Here is a 16988-nt window from a genome sequence, read left to right on the forward strand (position 1 = left end):
AAAGACCCTGCGGTGCCCAACGGGCACGGAAGGCCTTGACAGTGCCCGTGGACACCGCGTGCTCCCTCTCCAGGGACACCCGGCCGCGAGCGTAGCCGTGGTAGAGGGACAGGCAGTCGGGACGGACGGCCCCGTCGATCGCCCGCTGCCTGGACCTGTTGATGGAGCAATGGTCTGGAGGCAATGCAGAGAGCTCTGCAGATGGAGAAGAATGTGAACCAGAGTCTGCTGAATCTGCACAAACTCTCCTCTGGGAACTCTGACCCTCATCTGTGTGACTTCCTGGAGACTAACTACTTGGATGAACAAGTGAAGATGATCAAGAAACTTGGAGATCACATCACCAACCTGAAGAGACTGGGAGCCCCTGAGAATGGCCTGGGAGAGGACCTGTTTGACAGGCTCACCCTCAACTGACTGGGATTCGAATGGAAATGTCAGCTCTGCTGCATTGGAAAATAAACCATTTTTGTCTCTGGAAAAAAATATACAGTCTATATCATCGGGAAAAAAACCCAACCTGATTGGTAAAAAAAAGCCCCGGGGGGTGTGTGTGTGTAAATTGCTGTCAGCTGAGTGTGGGCTGTGTGTATAAAAGGTGTTACTTGGTGCCTGAAGGGATGCTTGAGTTGTTTGTTATGATGGGGGATTTTGGAGTGAGGGGTTTCTTCCCAGTGCTGGTGTTAGTTGGAGCTGTTTGTTGCTCTGATACGTGGCAACAGTTTCCATGGGGAATAGTCAAAGCCACCCCGAGGCCTCAGACACTCCCTCCTCCTGGGCCTCCCTTTGATTCCCATTTGCGTGTGTCTGAGGGTCAAGGTGTGTCTCCAGTGCAGAGTGTGAGGGTGCAGTGTGGAGAGGACAAGCTGCTGCTCAGGGTCCAGCTGGATTTATTTGGAACCAGGCACCTGGTTAAAGCTGCTGATCTGACCCTGGGGACAGCAGGTTGTCGGCCAACCAGGATCTACTCTCAGAACCACACTGTCCTCTTTGACTATGGGCTTCATGAGTGTGGCAGCAGATTGCAGGGAATGTGAATCCTCAAACTCTGCCTCTGAGCTGGGGCTGGAGGTTGTTCCCCACTCTTCACTCCAACACTTGGTCAGATCTCATTGATATTGAGGAGATAGCTGTCTCCTGCTTTCTAAAGGCCAAACTAGCTTTCTATTCAGGATTTGACTTTCACTGGTCTGAGTCTCTCCAACCCCATTGTTCTGGAAGCTTCTCTTTGCTTCCTCCCAGCTTTTCCTATTTTGAGGATTTTTCAGTTTGATTTTCCCCCTCATTCAGATCAACTCAACTGAGGGTTGAGTTTCAGTCCAGTTGAATAGAAATGGGTTGAATCTGAATGAAATGGGAGTTGAGATGGATTGGACTAAAGAGGAACTCCACACTTCCCACTTTCCCAGTCATTGGAATAAAAGGCTCCCTGATTCCAAACTGTGATATTTCCCTGCTCCCAATTCCTGAGAACTTGTAGCTCCTTTTCCTGTGAATTGAAGCTTTTATTGAATCCCTTCCCTGTTAATTCTGGTCTTGTGCTAATGATCTCTCCTTGCAGCAAGGGCTGAGGTTGCATAGCAACACTGCTAACCAGATGAGGCCCTTCAGCCCGTTCCCCAGTCATTATGATCAGGACTGAGCTTCCCACAGCCTCCATGTTCCTGTCTTTACAACATGATTCCCTCAATGGCCAGAAAGAAATGCCTCTGTCCTGAATATCCTCAGTGAGTGACCATTCCCGGCTCTCTGGGGCTGGAGAGAATTCCAAAGATTCATCAGCTGCCGGACGGAGAAATTCCTGACCACGTTAATCCTAAATGACTGACCCCTGCCCTGAGATGACTCTCCAGCTTGGGGGTGGTGGGGGGGTCACAGCCTCTTCACACTGACCCTGTCAATCCCCCTGAAGAATTGTTCTAATGGGATGAGTTCATTGTTAACCCCAGTGTAGAACATTCTCATTTCACATCAGTTCTTCATTCCTTAAGCTGCTGTCTTTCAGATGAGTGGAGATTTCCTGATCTACAGCACCCACCTGAGCCACAGCCCAGAGTATCGTGGATCAGTTATTGTGAGAACCAATGGAGCTGTCGTTCCCATTGAGTGTCGTTATTTGAGGTGAGAATCTTTCCTCGATTGTCAATAAGATCTCCAGCTGCTAGTGACCTCTGACCTTGTCCTAAAATGGCTCCACTGTCTTTCCAGGAAGGGCAATGTGAGCAGTGACCCCTTCAAACCCACCTGGATCCCATTCAGCTCCACCAGGTCTGGAGAAGGGCATCTGTCATTCTCACTGCGCCTGATGAATGGTATGTGATGGGTGGATAGTGAGTGATTTCCTGTCCTCACTCACTGGGAGTTATGCCCACTGTCTCCAACCCTTGTCCTCTTGTCCTTCAGGTGACTGGCTTACAGAGCGCACTTCGACTGTCTACTACCTGGGTGAGCTCATTCACATTGAGGCCTCTGTTTCAATGAGCAACCACATGGCCCTGAAGCTCTACATTGACCGCTGTGTAGCTACATTGAGGGCAGGCCAGGACTCCAGGCCCAGTTACAGCATCATTGACTCCAATGGGTAAGGAGCTCTCTGCTTTCTCCAGCTCCTCCCATCTCAATGGCTTCTCTGGATTCACTTCATGTCTCTTTTCCCATCTTTCTTCAGTTGCCTCCTGGACAGTAAAGCTGAGGATTCCTTTTCAACCTTTGTGTTGCCAGGAGAGGAGCGGGAGGCGGACAAGCTCCGCTTTGACCTGGATGCCTTCCGTTTCTTTGGGGATGAGCGTTCCTTGGTAAGTGGAAGCTGATCATTGGGCTCTCCATGTTGGGAGGGAGTCACTCAATAAGCACTTGTGTTGAATGTGTCCCTCAGATTTTCATCACCTGTCACCTGAGAGTTGTTCCAGTGGATCGGAGAGATTCCAGGAACAAAGCTTGTACTTGGCAGAAGATGCAGAATGTGTGAGTTCCCCCTCTCTCCCTCAGGAATGTGTTTGTGTGGAGAAATGATGCACAACCTGGTTGACTGATTTCTCTTGTTTAGCTGGACCCCATTGGAGGAATCGAGCTTTGACATTTGTGCCTGTTGCCATGTGGGGAACTGTGGGACCACAAGGGATTTGGGATTTGGATCCAGGGGAAGGAGAGATCTTGGAGCTGAAGCTGGTAGGACATTGATCCTCTAGATGTGGGAGCTCCCCCCTTTCCCCTCTCTAACTGGAATGGTTGATATTGCAGAGAGTGAAGCTGGATTGAAGTGGGAGGCTGAGGCCTCACTTGGACCCCTGCTCATTCTGGATACTGATGGGACCAAGCTGGCAACAGCCTCCCTGAATGAGGCTGAGGGCAGAATGGAGGAGAGGTCTCCAGGGGGTGAGTTGGCTGTCTGCTGGTTTCCATTTCCCCCTCAGTCTTAGCTTCACTAACCATTGGTTTCTCATTGCTTTGTAGGTGTGGAGTCTGAGGTGGTCCTGATTGTGAGCCTGACTGTGACAGCTGTCTCTCTGATCTCTGCTTCATTGATCACCTTGTTCCTGTACAGGAAACACAAACAAACTCTGTTCAACCAGTCATCAAATGATCAATAAATCACCGCCTCCTTGTTTCTAGTGTCTGGGAGCTGATTGGTCAATGCATCCTCCATCTTAGTTCAATGGCTCCATGGGACTGATGGCTGGGCTGAGCCAATCCCAGCACAGAACTGGGCCTGCTGAGTGATTGGTTTACTGAGGGTTGAGAGAGAAACACTAACTCTCTGGATTTGATGGGCTGCTGCTGGTTTTCTGTCTGTTTCAGAGCCCAGTGTAGGGGAGGGGGTGTGATCAGGTCTGGGGGTGTCCATGTGGAGCTGAGGGTGCTTCATCTCTCCCCTGGTGATCACACCCTGGAGAGGGGCAGATCACTAAACCAGTTGTCCTCCCTGGCTGCTGAACTCTGTTCACTCAGGGATGCAGAGATGAGGAATTGACCTGGGAGGATGTTCTGCTGATCAAGCTGGCTGAGTCCTATTGGGTAGAACTGCTGGACTGTCTGTGACATGAGGGAGAAAGCGACCTCTCCACATCCTCCCCAATCTCCCTGCCACAGATACATCTGCCCATTACAGCTTTGGTTCAAGTGTCCATCCACAATCCCTTCACATGGCCCATTGCTGGCTGACATTAGCACTCTGCTAAATTGAGATGATTACAAATCAAGCAATTGTTCTGGTGTGGGAGCACTATCTGCATGGCACACAGTGGAAGCAGCCTGCAGGATGACACTAAGCAATCTCCCAAATCAATGGATCAGGTAAACACCCTGCATTCTGACGATGAAATCAGTCAGATATAAAGCACAAACAGGCCCTTCAGCTCAACTTGCAAATGGGACGAGTTCAGTTCAGGAAACCTGATAGTATCCATGGATCAGTGTTTGTCCCATATCCCTCTCAGCCTTCCCCATCCATATACCTGTCACCTGCCTTTGAAATGTTGTAATTGTCCCCATCTCCTCTGGCAGCTTGTTCTATATACACACCACCCTCTGGAAAAGGTTGCTCCTACCCTGGAGAAAAGACCTTGACTATATATCTTATTTATGTCTCTTGTGATTTTATAAACCTTTAAGGTTCCCCCTAATTCTCCTCAGCCCCCATGTGTCTTTTTCACTCGGCTCTCACAGTCCTACCATGAAGTCAGCAAGGAGAGACAGCAACACTGGTGCCTACCAAAGGCTTGTCCTTAACCCCTTACTATACTCAGGCAGCATGGTGGCAGTGATCTCAATTCCATTCAGTCTCAGTTGACAGTCTGTGTGGAGTTTGCACATTCTCCTACAGGCCAAAGGTGTGCGGTTTAGGTCGGCTGGCCACACTGAATTGCCTCTTAGCCCCCGACCCTAACAGGGTGAATATGCAAGGTTTTGTGGTTCGGGCCTGAGTGGGATTGTCAGTGCAAGCTTGATGGGCTGAATGTGAAGTAATGCATTTTGGAAGGTCTAAAACAGATAAGAAATATACAGTAAATGGCAGAAGCCTTCAGAGTATTGATAAACAAAGGGATCTGGGTGTCTAGGTAGACAGGTCACTGAAAGTGGCAATGCAGGTGAAGAAGGTAGTCAAGAAGGCATACGGCATGCTTGCCTTCATCGGCTGGGGCACTGAGTTTAAAAATTGGCAAGTCATGTTGCAGCTTTATAGAACCTTAGTTTGGCTGAAGTTGGAATATAGTGTTGAATTCTGGTCACCAGACTAACAGAAGGATGTGGAGGCTTTGGAGGGGATATAGGATTTTGCCTGGTATGGAAGGCATTAGCTGTGAGGGGAAGGTGGATAAACTTGGTTTGTTCTCTCTAGAATGACAGAGGATGATGGGAGACCTAATAGAAGTCTACAAGATTGAGGCATGGTCAGAGTGGATAGTCAGAAGCTTTTTCCCAGGATGGAAGGGTCAGCCACGAGGGGACGAAGGGTTGAGGGGCAAATTTTAAAGGAGATGTACAAGGCAGAATTGATCCCTGTGATACTCCACTGGTTATATCTTTCCACTGTGAAAAGGACCCATTTATTCCAACTCTGTTTTCTATCTGACAGCCAGTTTTCAATCCATGCTAACACACTCTCTTCAATCACTTGGTCTTTTACTTTTGTGCACCAGCATCTTATGTGGCACCTTGCTGAATGCCTTTTCGAAATCTAAATACACTACATCTGCAGGTTCCCCTTGATCTATTCTCCCTGTTACATCCTCAAAGAATTTCAGCCAATTTGTCAAGCATGATATACCTTTCATAAAAGCATGTTGACTCAGTTTGCTTCTACTCATGTTTGCTAAATGATTAGCTCTTTCCTCTTTGATTATTGACTCCAACATCTTGCCTATGATAGATGTTCAATAACTGGCCTCGAGCTCCCTGCCTTCTGTCTTTCTCCCTTTTTTGAACAAGGCAGTCACAGTTGTGATTTCCAATTTTCTGATACCTTCCAGAATTTAGCAAGTGATGCAAATTTTTAACCAATGGGCCCACTATTCCTGCAGCTGCTTCCATTAAACCCCTAGCATGCAGTTCATTGGGTCATAAGAACATAAGAAATAGGAGCAGGAGTAGACCATCTAGCCCTTCGAGCCTGCCCCACCATTCAATAAGATCATGGCTGATCTGAAGTGGCTCAGTTCCACTTTCCAGCTTTCTCCCCATAACCGTTAATTCCGCTGTCCATCAAAAACCTATCTACCCGTGACTTAAATATATTTAGCGAGGCAGCCTCCACCACTTCAACGGGCAGAGAATTCCAGAGATTCACCGCCCTTTGAGTGAAGAAGTTCCTCCTCAACTCTGACCTTAGCTGCTCCCCCCACCCTTACCTTGAGGCTGTGCCCTCGAGTCCTGCTGTCCTTTCTAAGCGGCAAGAATCTCTCTCCCTCTACCCTATCCATCCCCTTCATTTTCTTATACGTCTCTATAAGATCCCCCCCTCATCCTTCTGAACTCCAACAAGTACAGACCCAGTCTATTTAGTCCTTCTTAATAGTCCAACCCCCTGATGTCCTGTATCAGCCTAGTGAACTTCTGCACTCCGTCCAAGGCCAATATATCCTTCCGCAAGTGCAGCGATCAAAACTGCACACAGTACTCCAGCTGCGGCCTCACCAGTACCCTGTATAGTTGCAGCAAGACCTCCCTACTTTTATATTCTATCCCCCTCACTATAAAGGCCAGCATCCCATTTGCCTTCTTGGTCACCTGCTGCACCTGCAGACTGGGTTTTTGCGATTCGTGCACAAGGACCCCCAGGTCCCTCTGCACCGTAGCATGCTGCAGCTTTTCGCCCTTTAAATAATAATCCCTCCTACTATTATTTCTGCCACAGTGGAGAACCTCACACTTGCTAACATTATACTCCATCTGCCAGGTCCTCGCCCACTCGCTCAGCCTATCCAGATCCCTCTGCAGACTTTCCACACCCTCCACGCAATTTGCTTTTCCACTCATCTTCGTGTCATCAGCAAATTTCTTCACCCTACACTCAGCCCCCTCCTCCAGATCATCGATATAAATGGTAAATAGCTGAGGCCCCAGCACCGATCCCTGCGGCACTCCACTAGTCACCAATCGCCAACCAGAATAGCCCCCGTCGATACCAACTCCCTGCTTCCTATTAGACAGCCAATCTTCTATCCACGCTAACACCTTACCCCCAACTCCGTGCACCCTAACCTTCTGTAGCAACTTTTTATTGGTCCTGGCAACTTGTCTGCCTTGAGACCCTTGGGTTTCTCTAATACTCTATCCCTTGTGATTGGGATTTTTGTAATGATCTTCCTTGGTGAAGACTGATTTATTCAGCATATCGGCCATTTCATTGTTTGTTATTATCAATTCACTGCCTTGTTCAGTTCAGGTCCCACATTTCCCTTAGCCTGGCCATCTCCTATTTCTGAATCAACTCGAACTGCTTCTCATGCTGCAAGTAAGTTTCCTCTTTCCTCTCTTCTAATGAGCTTTTTTGATTTTAGTTTTAAGTGTTCATCTTAATATTTCTTCAATGTTGAGGTTTCCACTCCTGCCACCCTTTCAGACACTGCACATTCCCACCATCCTATGGGTGATGAAGGTTTTGTCTAAATTCCCTGACCTTCATTGGAAAGGCTTGTGGAAGAGCAAATGTGCCACAAAGCTTTAGAACCCCCTTAGTTAACAATGTGATCCTGAGCTCAGCCTCTTCCTTTCTTTGGTCTCCATTAATTTGTTACTTTACTTGCTACTCACAGTAGAGGGAGCACTGTTCCAGAACTTTCCAGCAGAGCATGTGGCAAGCAAGGATTCTTCTGAAGTTGGTTATACGGAAATCTTTGTTTTAACTGGTGCTTTGGATGGTGGTGGTTGCTACGTGGAAAATTATACATTTAAAAAGCATCCGGACACAGAGAGAGAGAGACGTACATCACAGAAATGTAGATTGACAGGATTTTAGATGGAGGAGCCATCTCTTGCTGATGTGACACTAAACATATCGATGTAAATGAGGAATAACAAGAGAGAATCATAGAATCCTACAGTGCGGAAGGAGGCCATTTAGCCCATCGAGTCTGCACCAACTACAATCCCTCACAGACCCTATCCCCATAACCCCATGCATTGACCCTCGTCGTCCCCCTGACACTAAGGGGCAATTTACCACGGCCAATCCACCTAACCTGCACATCTTTGGGTTGTGGGAGGAAACCGGAGCACCCAGTGGAAACCCACGCAGACACAGGGAAAATGTGCCAACTCCATACAGACAGTGACCCAAGGCCTGAATTGAACCCGGGTCCCTGGCGCTCTGAGGCTGCAGGGCTAACCACTGTGCCACTGTGCTGACACTGATGTGACCATTCAATCTCCCCACTTCCACACAACATAGAACATTACAGCACAGTACAGGCCCTTCAGCCCACGGTGTTGCACCGACCTGTGAAACCAATCTAAAGCCCATCTAACCTACACTATTCCAATATCATCCATATGTTTATCCAATGACCATTTAAATGCCCCTAATGTTGGCGAGTCCACTACTATTGCAGGCAGGGCATTCCACACCCTTATTACTCTCTGAGTGAAGAACCTACCTCTGATATCTGTGCTATATCTATCACCCCTCCATTTAAAGCTATGATCCCTCATGCTGGCCATCTCCATCTGAGGAAAAAGAATCACACTGTCCACCCTATCTAATCCTCTGATCATCTTTTATGCCTCTATTAACCTTCTTCTCTCAAGCGAAAATAGCCTCAAGTCAATCAGCCTTTCCTCATAAGACCTTCCCACCATACCAGGCAACATCCTTGTAAATCTGCTCTGCACTCTTTCCAATGCTTCCATATCCTTTCTATAATGTGACGACCTGAAGTGTGGGATACTCCAAGTGCGGCTGCACCAGAGTTTCGTACAGCTGCAACATGACCTCACGGCTCCGAAACTCAATCCCTCTACCAATAAAAGCTAACACACCGTATGCCTTCTTAACACCCCTATCAACCTGGGTGCCAACTTTCAGGGATCTATGCACATGGACACCGAGATCTCTCTATTCATCCACACTGCCAAGTATCTTACCATTAGCCCAGTACTCTGTATTCCTGTTGCTCCTTCCAAAGTGAATCATTTCACAGTTTTCCGCAGTGATGAGAACGGTGATGAAAGCTGATGAGTAGTGTGTGCGCATTCACATGACCAAACATCCAAACAGTGGCCTGGCTTTAAGGAAATCTATTGGTCGTCTCATGCTTCAGAAATGAGCCAGACGCTCACAGAGAAGCTGCTCTCGCTTCCTGCCCATGACCCCTGACCCCGGCTTTCAGAATTTCCATGGCTAAGATCAGAATTGTGGAAAAGAATTCCGCTTTCCTTCCCTGTCCCGCTTCTCAAATTGAGGAATTTGGGATTTTTCCCGAATGGTACCCACTGTTGGCAATGAATGCCGGGTGGTACGGTGGCACAATGTTTAGCACTGCTGCCTCACAATGACAGGGACACGGTTTTGATTCCAGCCTTGGTGACTGTGTAGAGTTTACGCGTTCTCCCTGTGTCTGTGTGGGTTTCCTCCACGTGCTCTGGTTTCATCCCAGATTTGTGGGTAAGGTGCATTGGCCATGCTAAATTACCTCTCAGGGTCAGGGGGACAAGCATGGTAAATACATGGGGTTACAGGTATAGGGTCTGGGTGTGATTGTTATAGGTGCAGGGTCAATGGGCTGAATGGCCTGCTTCTGCACTGCAGGGATTCTATGATTCTATGAATCGATCTGAAATTCCTATCAACTTCCACATTGATAGACCCTTCCAATAATTGTCTGCTGATGTGGAACATAGAACACTACAGCACAAACAGGCCCTTCGGCCCACAAGTTGCACCAATCACATCCATACCTACCAGGCCATAGAACTATCTGTAACTCCCAATCTCATTAAATCCCATGTACTCATTCAGAAGTCTTTTAAAAGACCCCAGCGAGTTCGCCTCTACCACCAACAATGGCACCGATTCCACTCACTCATCACCCTCTGAGTGAAAAACTCACCCCGAACATCTCATCTGTACTTGCTCCCCAGCACCGTAAACCTGTGTCCTCTTGTAGTGACCATTTCAGCCCTGGGAAATAGCCTCCGAGAATCCACCCTATCTATTCCTCTCAACATTTTATAAACCTCTATCAGGCTGCCTCTCAATCTTCATCTTCATCTTTTCCAAGATAGCCGGAAGTGTAGACACTTCAATATTCTGAAGTTTTCAATACCGTAGTGTTGGACCTTCACCTGCTACTTGTCGCTCTTTGTGGAACTCACTGCGTAACGTACCTGAGTTCAAAAGGGCCACTGCAAACTGGTCAAGGTGAGTGAGGGGACATTGACCCACTTTTCACTTTCCAACACATTGTCCCACATTAAACTCTGCTGCCATCATGTCACTCACCTTCTTCATCCTTCAATGTCTCCTTCCCACTTGCTGCTTCCACTGGCACCAACTACGATACAATCAGTAAAGATACACAACGATACCTCCTCCATGATCATCCACAACACAGGTCCCCCACATGGCTGTGTCCTCAGCCCCTTACTAGACTCCTTATACACCTATGGCTGTGAGGCCAAATTCCCCTCCAACTCCATTTTTCAGTTTGCTGAAGGCACCACCGTAGTGGGTCAGATCTCAAACAATGATGAGATAGGACAGAAATCAGATCGAGAATCTGGTGAACTGGTGCAATGACAATAATCTCTCCCTCAGTGTCAACAAAACAAAGGAGATCATCATCGACTTCAGGAAGCATAATGGAGGTCATGCCCCTCTCTATATCACCGGGGATGAACTGGAAATGGACGACAGCATCAAATTTCTCGATGGCCACATCACCAACAACCTGTCCTGGTCCCTCCGTGCCAACACCATCGTTCAGAAAACCCACCAATGCCTCTACTTTCTCAGGTGACGAAGGAAATTTGGCATGTCCTCTACAACTGTCACCAACTTTTACAGATGTACCACAAAGAACATTCTTTCTGGTTGTATCACAGCTTGGTATGGCTCCTACTCTGTCCAAGACCGCAAAAACTTACAAAGGGTCATGAACGTAGACCAATCCATCACACAAACCAGTCTCCTATCCATTCACTCTGTCTACACTTCCGGCTATCTTGGAAAAGCAGCCAGCATAATAAAGGACATGTACAACTCAGACATGCTCTCTTCTAACTTCTTCCATCGCGATACAGATACAAAATTCTAAGGTCACATACCAACTGGCCTAAGAACAGCTTCTTCCCGGCTGCCATCAGGCTTTTGAATAGACCTACCTCACAAGTTGATCTTTCTCTATACCCTATCTATGACTGTAACATTACATTCTGGCTATCTCCTTTCTTTCTGAATGAACTGTATGCTTTGTCTGTATCGCATGCAAGAAACAATGCTTTTCACTGTAAACCAATACATGTGACAATAAAAAATCAAATCAAAATCTTCTGACCCCATCGTGGTTTCTCATTGAACACACCCCTCGCCTCTGCGAAACCCATGGATGGGATTCACTATCGGCAGAACGATAAGAACCCACCAGCCCAAGTGACCAGAAAATCCCACCCAACGTTAAACAATTTATTGGAGTTGTTTGAAGAAGTAAAATGTGCCGTGAATAAAGGGGAACCAGTGGGTGTACGGTACTTAGGTTTCCTGAAGGTATTTAATAAAGTGCCACATCAAAGACTGTGGTGAAAAATAAAAGTTCCTGGTGTGGAACGGACCGGGGAAATGTTCCATTTTACTCTGGGAGAAAAAGTGTTGGATTGGAACTAAGAACAATACAGGAACAAGCCCTTTGGCCCACCGAGTCTGCAGCAATTAGTCATCCTTATTTAGACCATTACTTGTTTCCCATGTGCAGTTTCTATCTCTCTGTTCACCTCCCGTTCATGTGTCTATCAAGATACGCCTTGAATGTTGCTAATGTGCCTGATTCCACCACCTTCTCCAGCAGCGAGTTCCAGGCACCCATCACTCTCTGTGTGAAAAACTTCCTCTACACATCTTCTGGAAACTTCACCCCCTCACCTCGGACTTGTGCCCTCTTGTAGTTGATTCTTCCACCCTTGGAAAAAGCCTCTGACTATCCACCCAATCTCTGCTTCTCATGATTTTGTTGACCTCTATCAGGTCCCCCCTCAGCCTCAGTTTTTCCAGAGAAAACACCTGAGTTAATTCCATCTTTCCTCATACCTTCAAACCATCCAGGGGTGACTGAACCTGTTTGTTTAGTGACTGTAATTAATGTCACTCCCCATGGATACTAAATGTGTCACTCGGGGGCTCCCTCTTCTAATAATAAGGGAATCATTTCAGTGAGAATCATTTCAACCACCCCCAGCAATAACAGGGAGCAGTGACTCTACAGAGCGGGAGAGGAGAGATCGGAATCTGGGAATAATGAATTGAAATGTTACAACAATGGATCAGAATCTGGGAATAAAGGATCGGAATATTACAACAATGGATCGGAGTTTAACTGATGGACTTAACTATCTTGTTTGGGAGACTGATTGGATGACATTAACTTGGCGAATTTATGGGCTAATTTTCGTGATTCAAGCAGGTTATTACCCTGTCCTCGCTATTGTTGGTATCCTGGGTAAGTCTCTAACTCCAGCTGCCTCACTCTTGTTTTTGTTTAAGTTTTGAGAAGACTGAAGCTGTTGACTTCAGTTGCAATCACAAATTTGGAAACATTCCTCTGTTCACCACTTGCACAGAAAACTCCAGCTGAGATTAAAATATAAAGCATGGTTTAATTTTCCACAAACATACGAGGGAGAGGTTTCACAACATTCACCTCTTCTTACACTCACACAATCAATGGGGGATCGGGAAAGAGAAAGCGGGTTCAGGACACAGCCAGAGTGAAATACAAGGACGGGTTTTGTATGTGTCCAGAGTCGGGAATCGTGAGTCAATAGGAATGTTCCTTCTGAGGGGAGGTTGACTGGTTGTTGAATTCTTTGTCTTCCATCCTCCATGACTGAAGAAGGTACATAGAATGAGTAAGTCTGTAGGTATGAGTTCCAATATTCCAGCAGTCAGCAGGTTTGAAAAGGGTTGGAGTTCCCTCTGCTGCCACCAGCTTGGTGATAGACAGCACAGGCCATTGCCTGGAGTTCTGCTCATATTCCAGATAAGACAGGAATTGCTGGAATTCAGTTCCAACAAACAATACAACAGCATCTTTCAGAGGTGGTCATTTGATGTAGCTGCTCAATATTGGACGCAGGGTGACTGGAATCTTGAGGTTTAATTGAGTCAGGAGTTCTTTGCTGTCGGAGACACTGGTCACGAGTCAGTAAACAGGCTCTCTTTTCCAAACCGGTTGGAGTCACTAATGTTGTGGCCATTTGCACCATTCTGGGAGATTGCGACCTGTGAAGAATTGTCTATGTTTGAAGGTGCTTGGATCAGGCTGAGTGTCCGTGTAGCCATCGTTATGTTGAAACTCAGGCAAGGCATCAGGTGACCAGCTGCAGATTCTTTTTTCAGGTTGGCTAAAGTCCATTTTGAAAAGAACTGAAAAAAAAACTCGTTTAAGAGATCTATGGATAGGTTTATGGATGAAAAGGGATTGGTTTAGATTAGTGGGTCAGTGTTTTTTTTAAGAAAACTGGTCGGCGCAACATCGTGGGCTGAAGGGCCTGTTCTGCGCTGTAATGTTCTGTGTTCTATATGTTCTAATTGTCTTTATAAAGTATCCCAGCTGATGAATAAATATCTGTATAGATAGTTTCTGTCACACCTCAACCGTGACAGGAAGCAACACTTGAATCAAACTGTGAGTGTCCAGACCATCGAGCTGTGGACTTCCCTCCCTGCACCTCTCTACTGCTCAACCTCACTTCACCATTTGAAAAATCACTCCTTAACACCCAACTATTTTACCCAACCAAAAATACATTTCAAAACCTCAATGTCCTGAATGAATCTGATAGGCTTGCTTGCATAATGATGGACAATTTTCCTATTTATTCCCCATCCACACAGTGAACTCAGTGATGATCGTGGTCCTAGCTCAGGGGAAGTGCGGTCTCTCCAAATGTGTAACGCGTTACCTCGTGGCCATGGCGACGGCAGATCTCCTGGTAATCATCTTGGATGTGGTATTGAGACAGATTCCAATTGTTTTTTGGGAACAGTTTACTTTCCTGTACGATGTCCTAGTGTGTAATATCCATGGTGTGCTGCTTCATGCAGCCACTGACTGTTCCGTCTGGTTCACTGTCGCGTTCACCTTTGATCGATTTGTGGCTATTTGTGGTGAGAATCTGAGAAAGAAATATTGCACCGAGAAAATGGCGGCTGTGGCCCTGGGAACCGTGAGTGTGCTGAGCTGTTTAAAGAACACAATGTGGTATTTTATATACACCGGTCGGTATTTGCTGTTCAACTCCCCCTTCTTTTGTTTTGTATCGGAGTCTGTTCGGTTTTCTGGCGTCTGGGTTTCGATCGAGTTCCTCCACCACATTCTGACCCCATTTGTACCATTTGTCCTGATTCTGCTGTTCAACATTTTCACCGTGAAGCACATTTTAGTGAGCAACAGAGCTCGCAAGAGACTGCGAAATCACAGCGTTGGGGAGAGTCCCGGAGACCCAGAGATGGAGAAGCGAAGGAAATCCATCATTTTGCTCTTTAGTCTCTCAGCAAATTTCATCCTGTTATGGGCAATATTTATGATATATTCCATATGGTACCGCATGTGGTTGTTGCGATATCGATCTGTAGACATGCATGTTCAGGAATTTGGCTTCATGCTGCAGCTCCTGAGCTGCTGCACAAACACTTCTATTTACGCGGTCGTTCAGGCTAAGTTCAGAGAGCAGTTGAGGAATGTGTTTAAATATCCCTTTATTACAATTATGCAATTATTGAATGATGAAAAGAAGTGAATCCCTGAGGTTAAGAACGTTTGCTCAATAGCACAATATTGGTTTGAATTTATTTGGACCATCAGGAAAGGGAATGTGGCAGACAGGGTGGCTTAATCGGACAGGAACTGAAATCTCCCTTTCCTGATGGCCGGATGCGTTTATTGGATTACATTAGCGGCAGTTCAGTGGCAGACGGTACTCACGGTGTCTGCTGATGGGAAAATCATTTCCGTACTTCTGAATCTCATGCACATTCACTAAATTACAAATTTCCCACAATAAGTCTGACCATCAAGGTGAGGTCAGCAGCAAACAACAAACTCATGCTGCTCGGCTTAGGGTAAAGCTGAGCAGCACCAGGTGAATTGGTCAGTTTGGATAAGTGGTGGGTGGGGGTCTCTGAGGCAAAGAGGGAGGGGTGAGGAGAATGTTCACTGACATGGACTTGTTCTTGTTTGCAAGAGTCATAAAGGTTTACAGCATGGAAGCAGGCCCTTTGGCCCAACTTCTTCATGCTGTCCCAACTTTTACTATTAAGCTAGTTCTAAATGCCCGCGTTTGGCCATGTCCCTCGATACCAAACTTACCCTTATAACTATCTAAATGCTTTTTAAAAGACAAAATTGTAACCACCAATTTATTAAGATCCCGTTGGAATCCTGGATAGCCTTATTCAATGTCCACTATGCCACTAAGCTTGGTGTCATCTGCAAACTTACTAACCATGTCTCCTAAATTCTCATCCAAATCATTCATATAAATGACAAATAGCAGTGGTCCCAGCACCGATCCCTGAGGCACACCGCTGGTCACGGGTCTCCAGTTTCAAAAACAACCTCTACAACCACCTGCTGTCTTCTGTCTCAATCCAATTTTGGATCCAATTGGCTACCTTCCCCTGGACCCTGTGAGATTTTACCTTCTGCAGCAACCCACCATGCGGGACCTTGTCAAAGGCCTTGCTAAAGTGCGTTTAGACAATGTATTATGAGTGGGGAAGGGCAATAAACTAATTGGTGGGTGGTTTGGGGGTAAAGGAGTCAGAATGCAGACGTTGTCTGGCCGATAGGACGGGAGCGTCCTGTCAGATAACGGGTCCTGAATGTCTAAGGGGGGACAGTTATGCCACAAAGGGAAGGTCCACACTCAGAGGGAGAGCTGCAGCTTAACAGAGGGCAGGCTAACAGTGTCTGACGGTGAATTGAGGGATGTACATTTCAAAACGGGGCTTTGTAATGAGGAGAGGAAGTCCCAGGTGAAGACATAGAGGAGACACACTCAGACACTGAGGATGATGGTGAGGATTCTGAGGAAGAGGCCAGGAATGTCCCAGAGGTGTGAGGCTCATGGAGAGATGTGCCAGGGAGGTCAGACACCATTTGATTTGATCTGATTTTGTGCAGGAATGAGACACAGAATGTGGATCCCATCAGCAGGAAACCACTGAGATGCCAGGATGGTCGCCACCTCCACCAGCCTCGTCCCTGCCACCCCCACAACAATTTTTAAAGCCACATCCTCTTCCAGCCAGAAGGGCAAAGCAGACGTTTACCCCCCACAGCTGTGGGTGAATAAGTGTGCAATGCTTCAACAGCCAGACCAACTTTGTGCCTCTTCACACCTTCATTCTCTTTTCCTCACATTACATCTTGATGTGACATCAGTGTCTGAGAGAGAGGCGGCTGCTGTCTTTGACTCCACCTTGTCTGTGATAACTTTAACTTTGTCTCCTGACCGCTGTTCTCCATCACTTCCTCCTCATCTGGCCCCAGGACCTCCACATCTGGCACAGCTGCAGCTGTCCGGCCCCATCCATCCATATGTCCGCCCCTCGATCCCTCCCTCCCTCCTTCTCTCCTTAACTCTCTCTCTCACTCACACACACACACACACACACACACACACGCACACACACACGTATATACACAAACACCAGCGCACACACACACGCCTGCATGCGCATGCACACATGCCTCCGTATCTTCTCCGTGGTAAGCTATTGCAGGAGATACGGAGGCATGGGATTGAGGGTGATTTATCGGTTTGGATCAGGAATT

General features: G+C 47.0%; 1 protein-coding gene across 1 annotated transcript; it reads left to right on the forward strand.

Moving 5' to 3' along the window:
• Window positions 1-641: 641 nt before the first annotated feature.
• LOC145360932 (zona pellucida sperm-binding protein 3-like) lies at window positions 642-15146 on the forward strand. The gene is made up of 10 exons (XM_080216438.1): window positions 642-1033; window positions 2011-2121; window positions 2209-2312; window positions 2404-2581; window positions 2669-2795; window positions 2876-2964; window positions 3047-3168; window positions 3241-3375; window positions 14045-14160; window positions 15015-15146. The coding sequence occupies exons 1-10, from the start codon at window positions 642-644 to the stop codon at window positions 15144-15146; spliced, it is 1506 nt and encodes a 501-aa protein (XP_080072564.1).
• Window positions 15147-16988: the final 1842 nt, after the last annotated feature.

Source organism: Carcharhinus amblyrhynchos, chromosome 33 (assembly GCF_965287045.1).
Source record: "Carcharhinus amblyrhynchos chromosome 33, sCarAmb.v2.hapA, whole genome shotgun sequence".
Taxonomy (NCBI): Eukaryota; Metazoa; Chordata; class Chondrichthyes; order Carcharhiniformes; family Carcharhinidae; genus Carcharhinus; species Carcharhinus amblyrhynchos.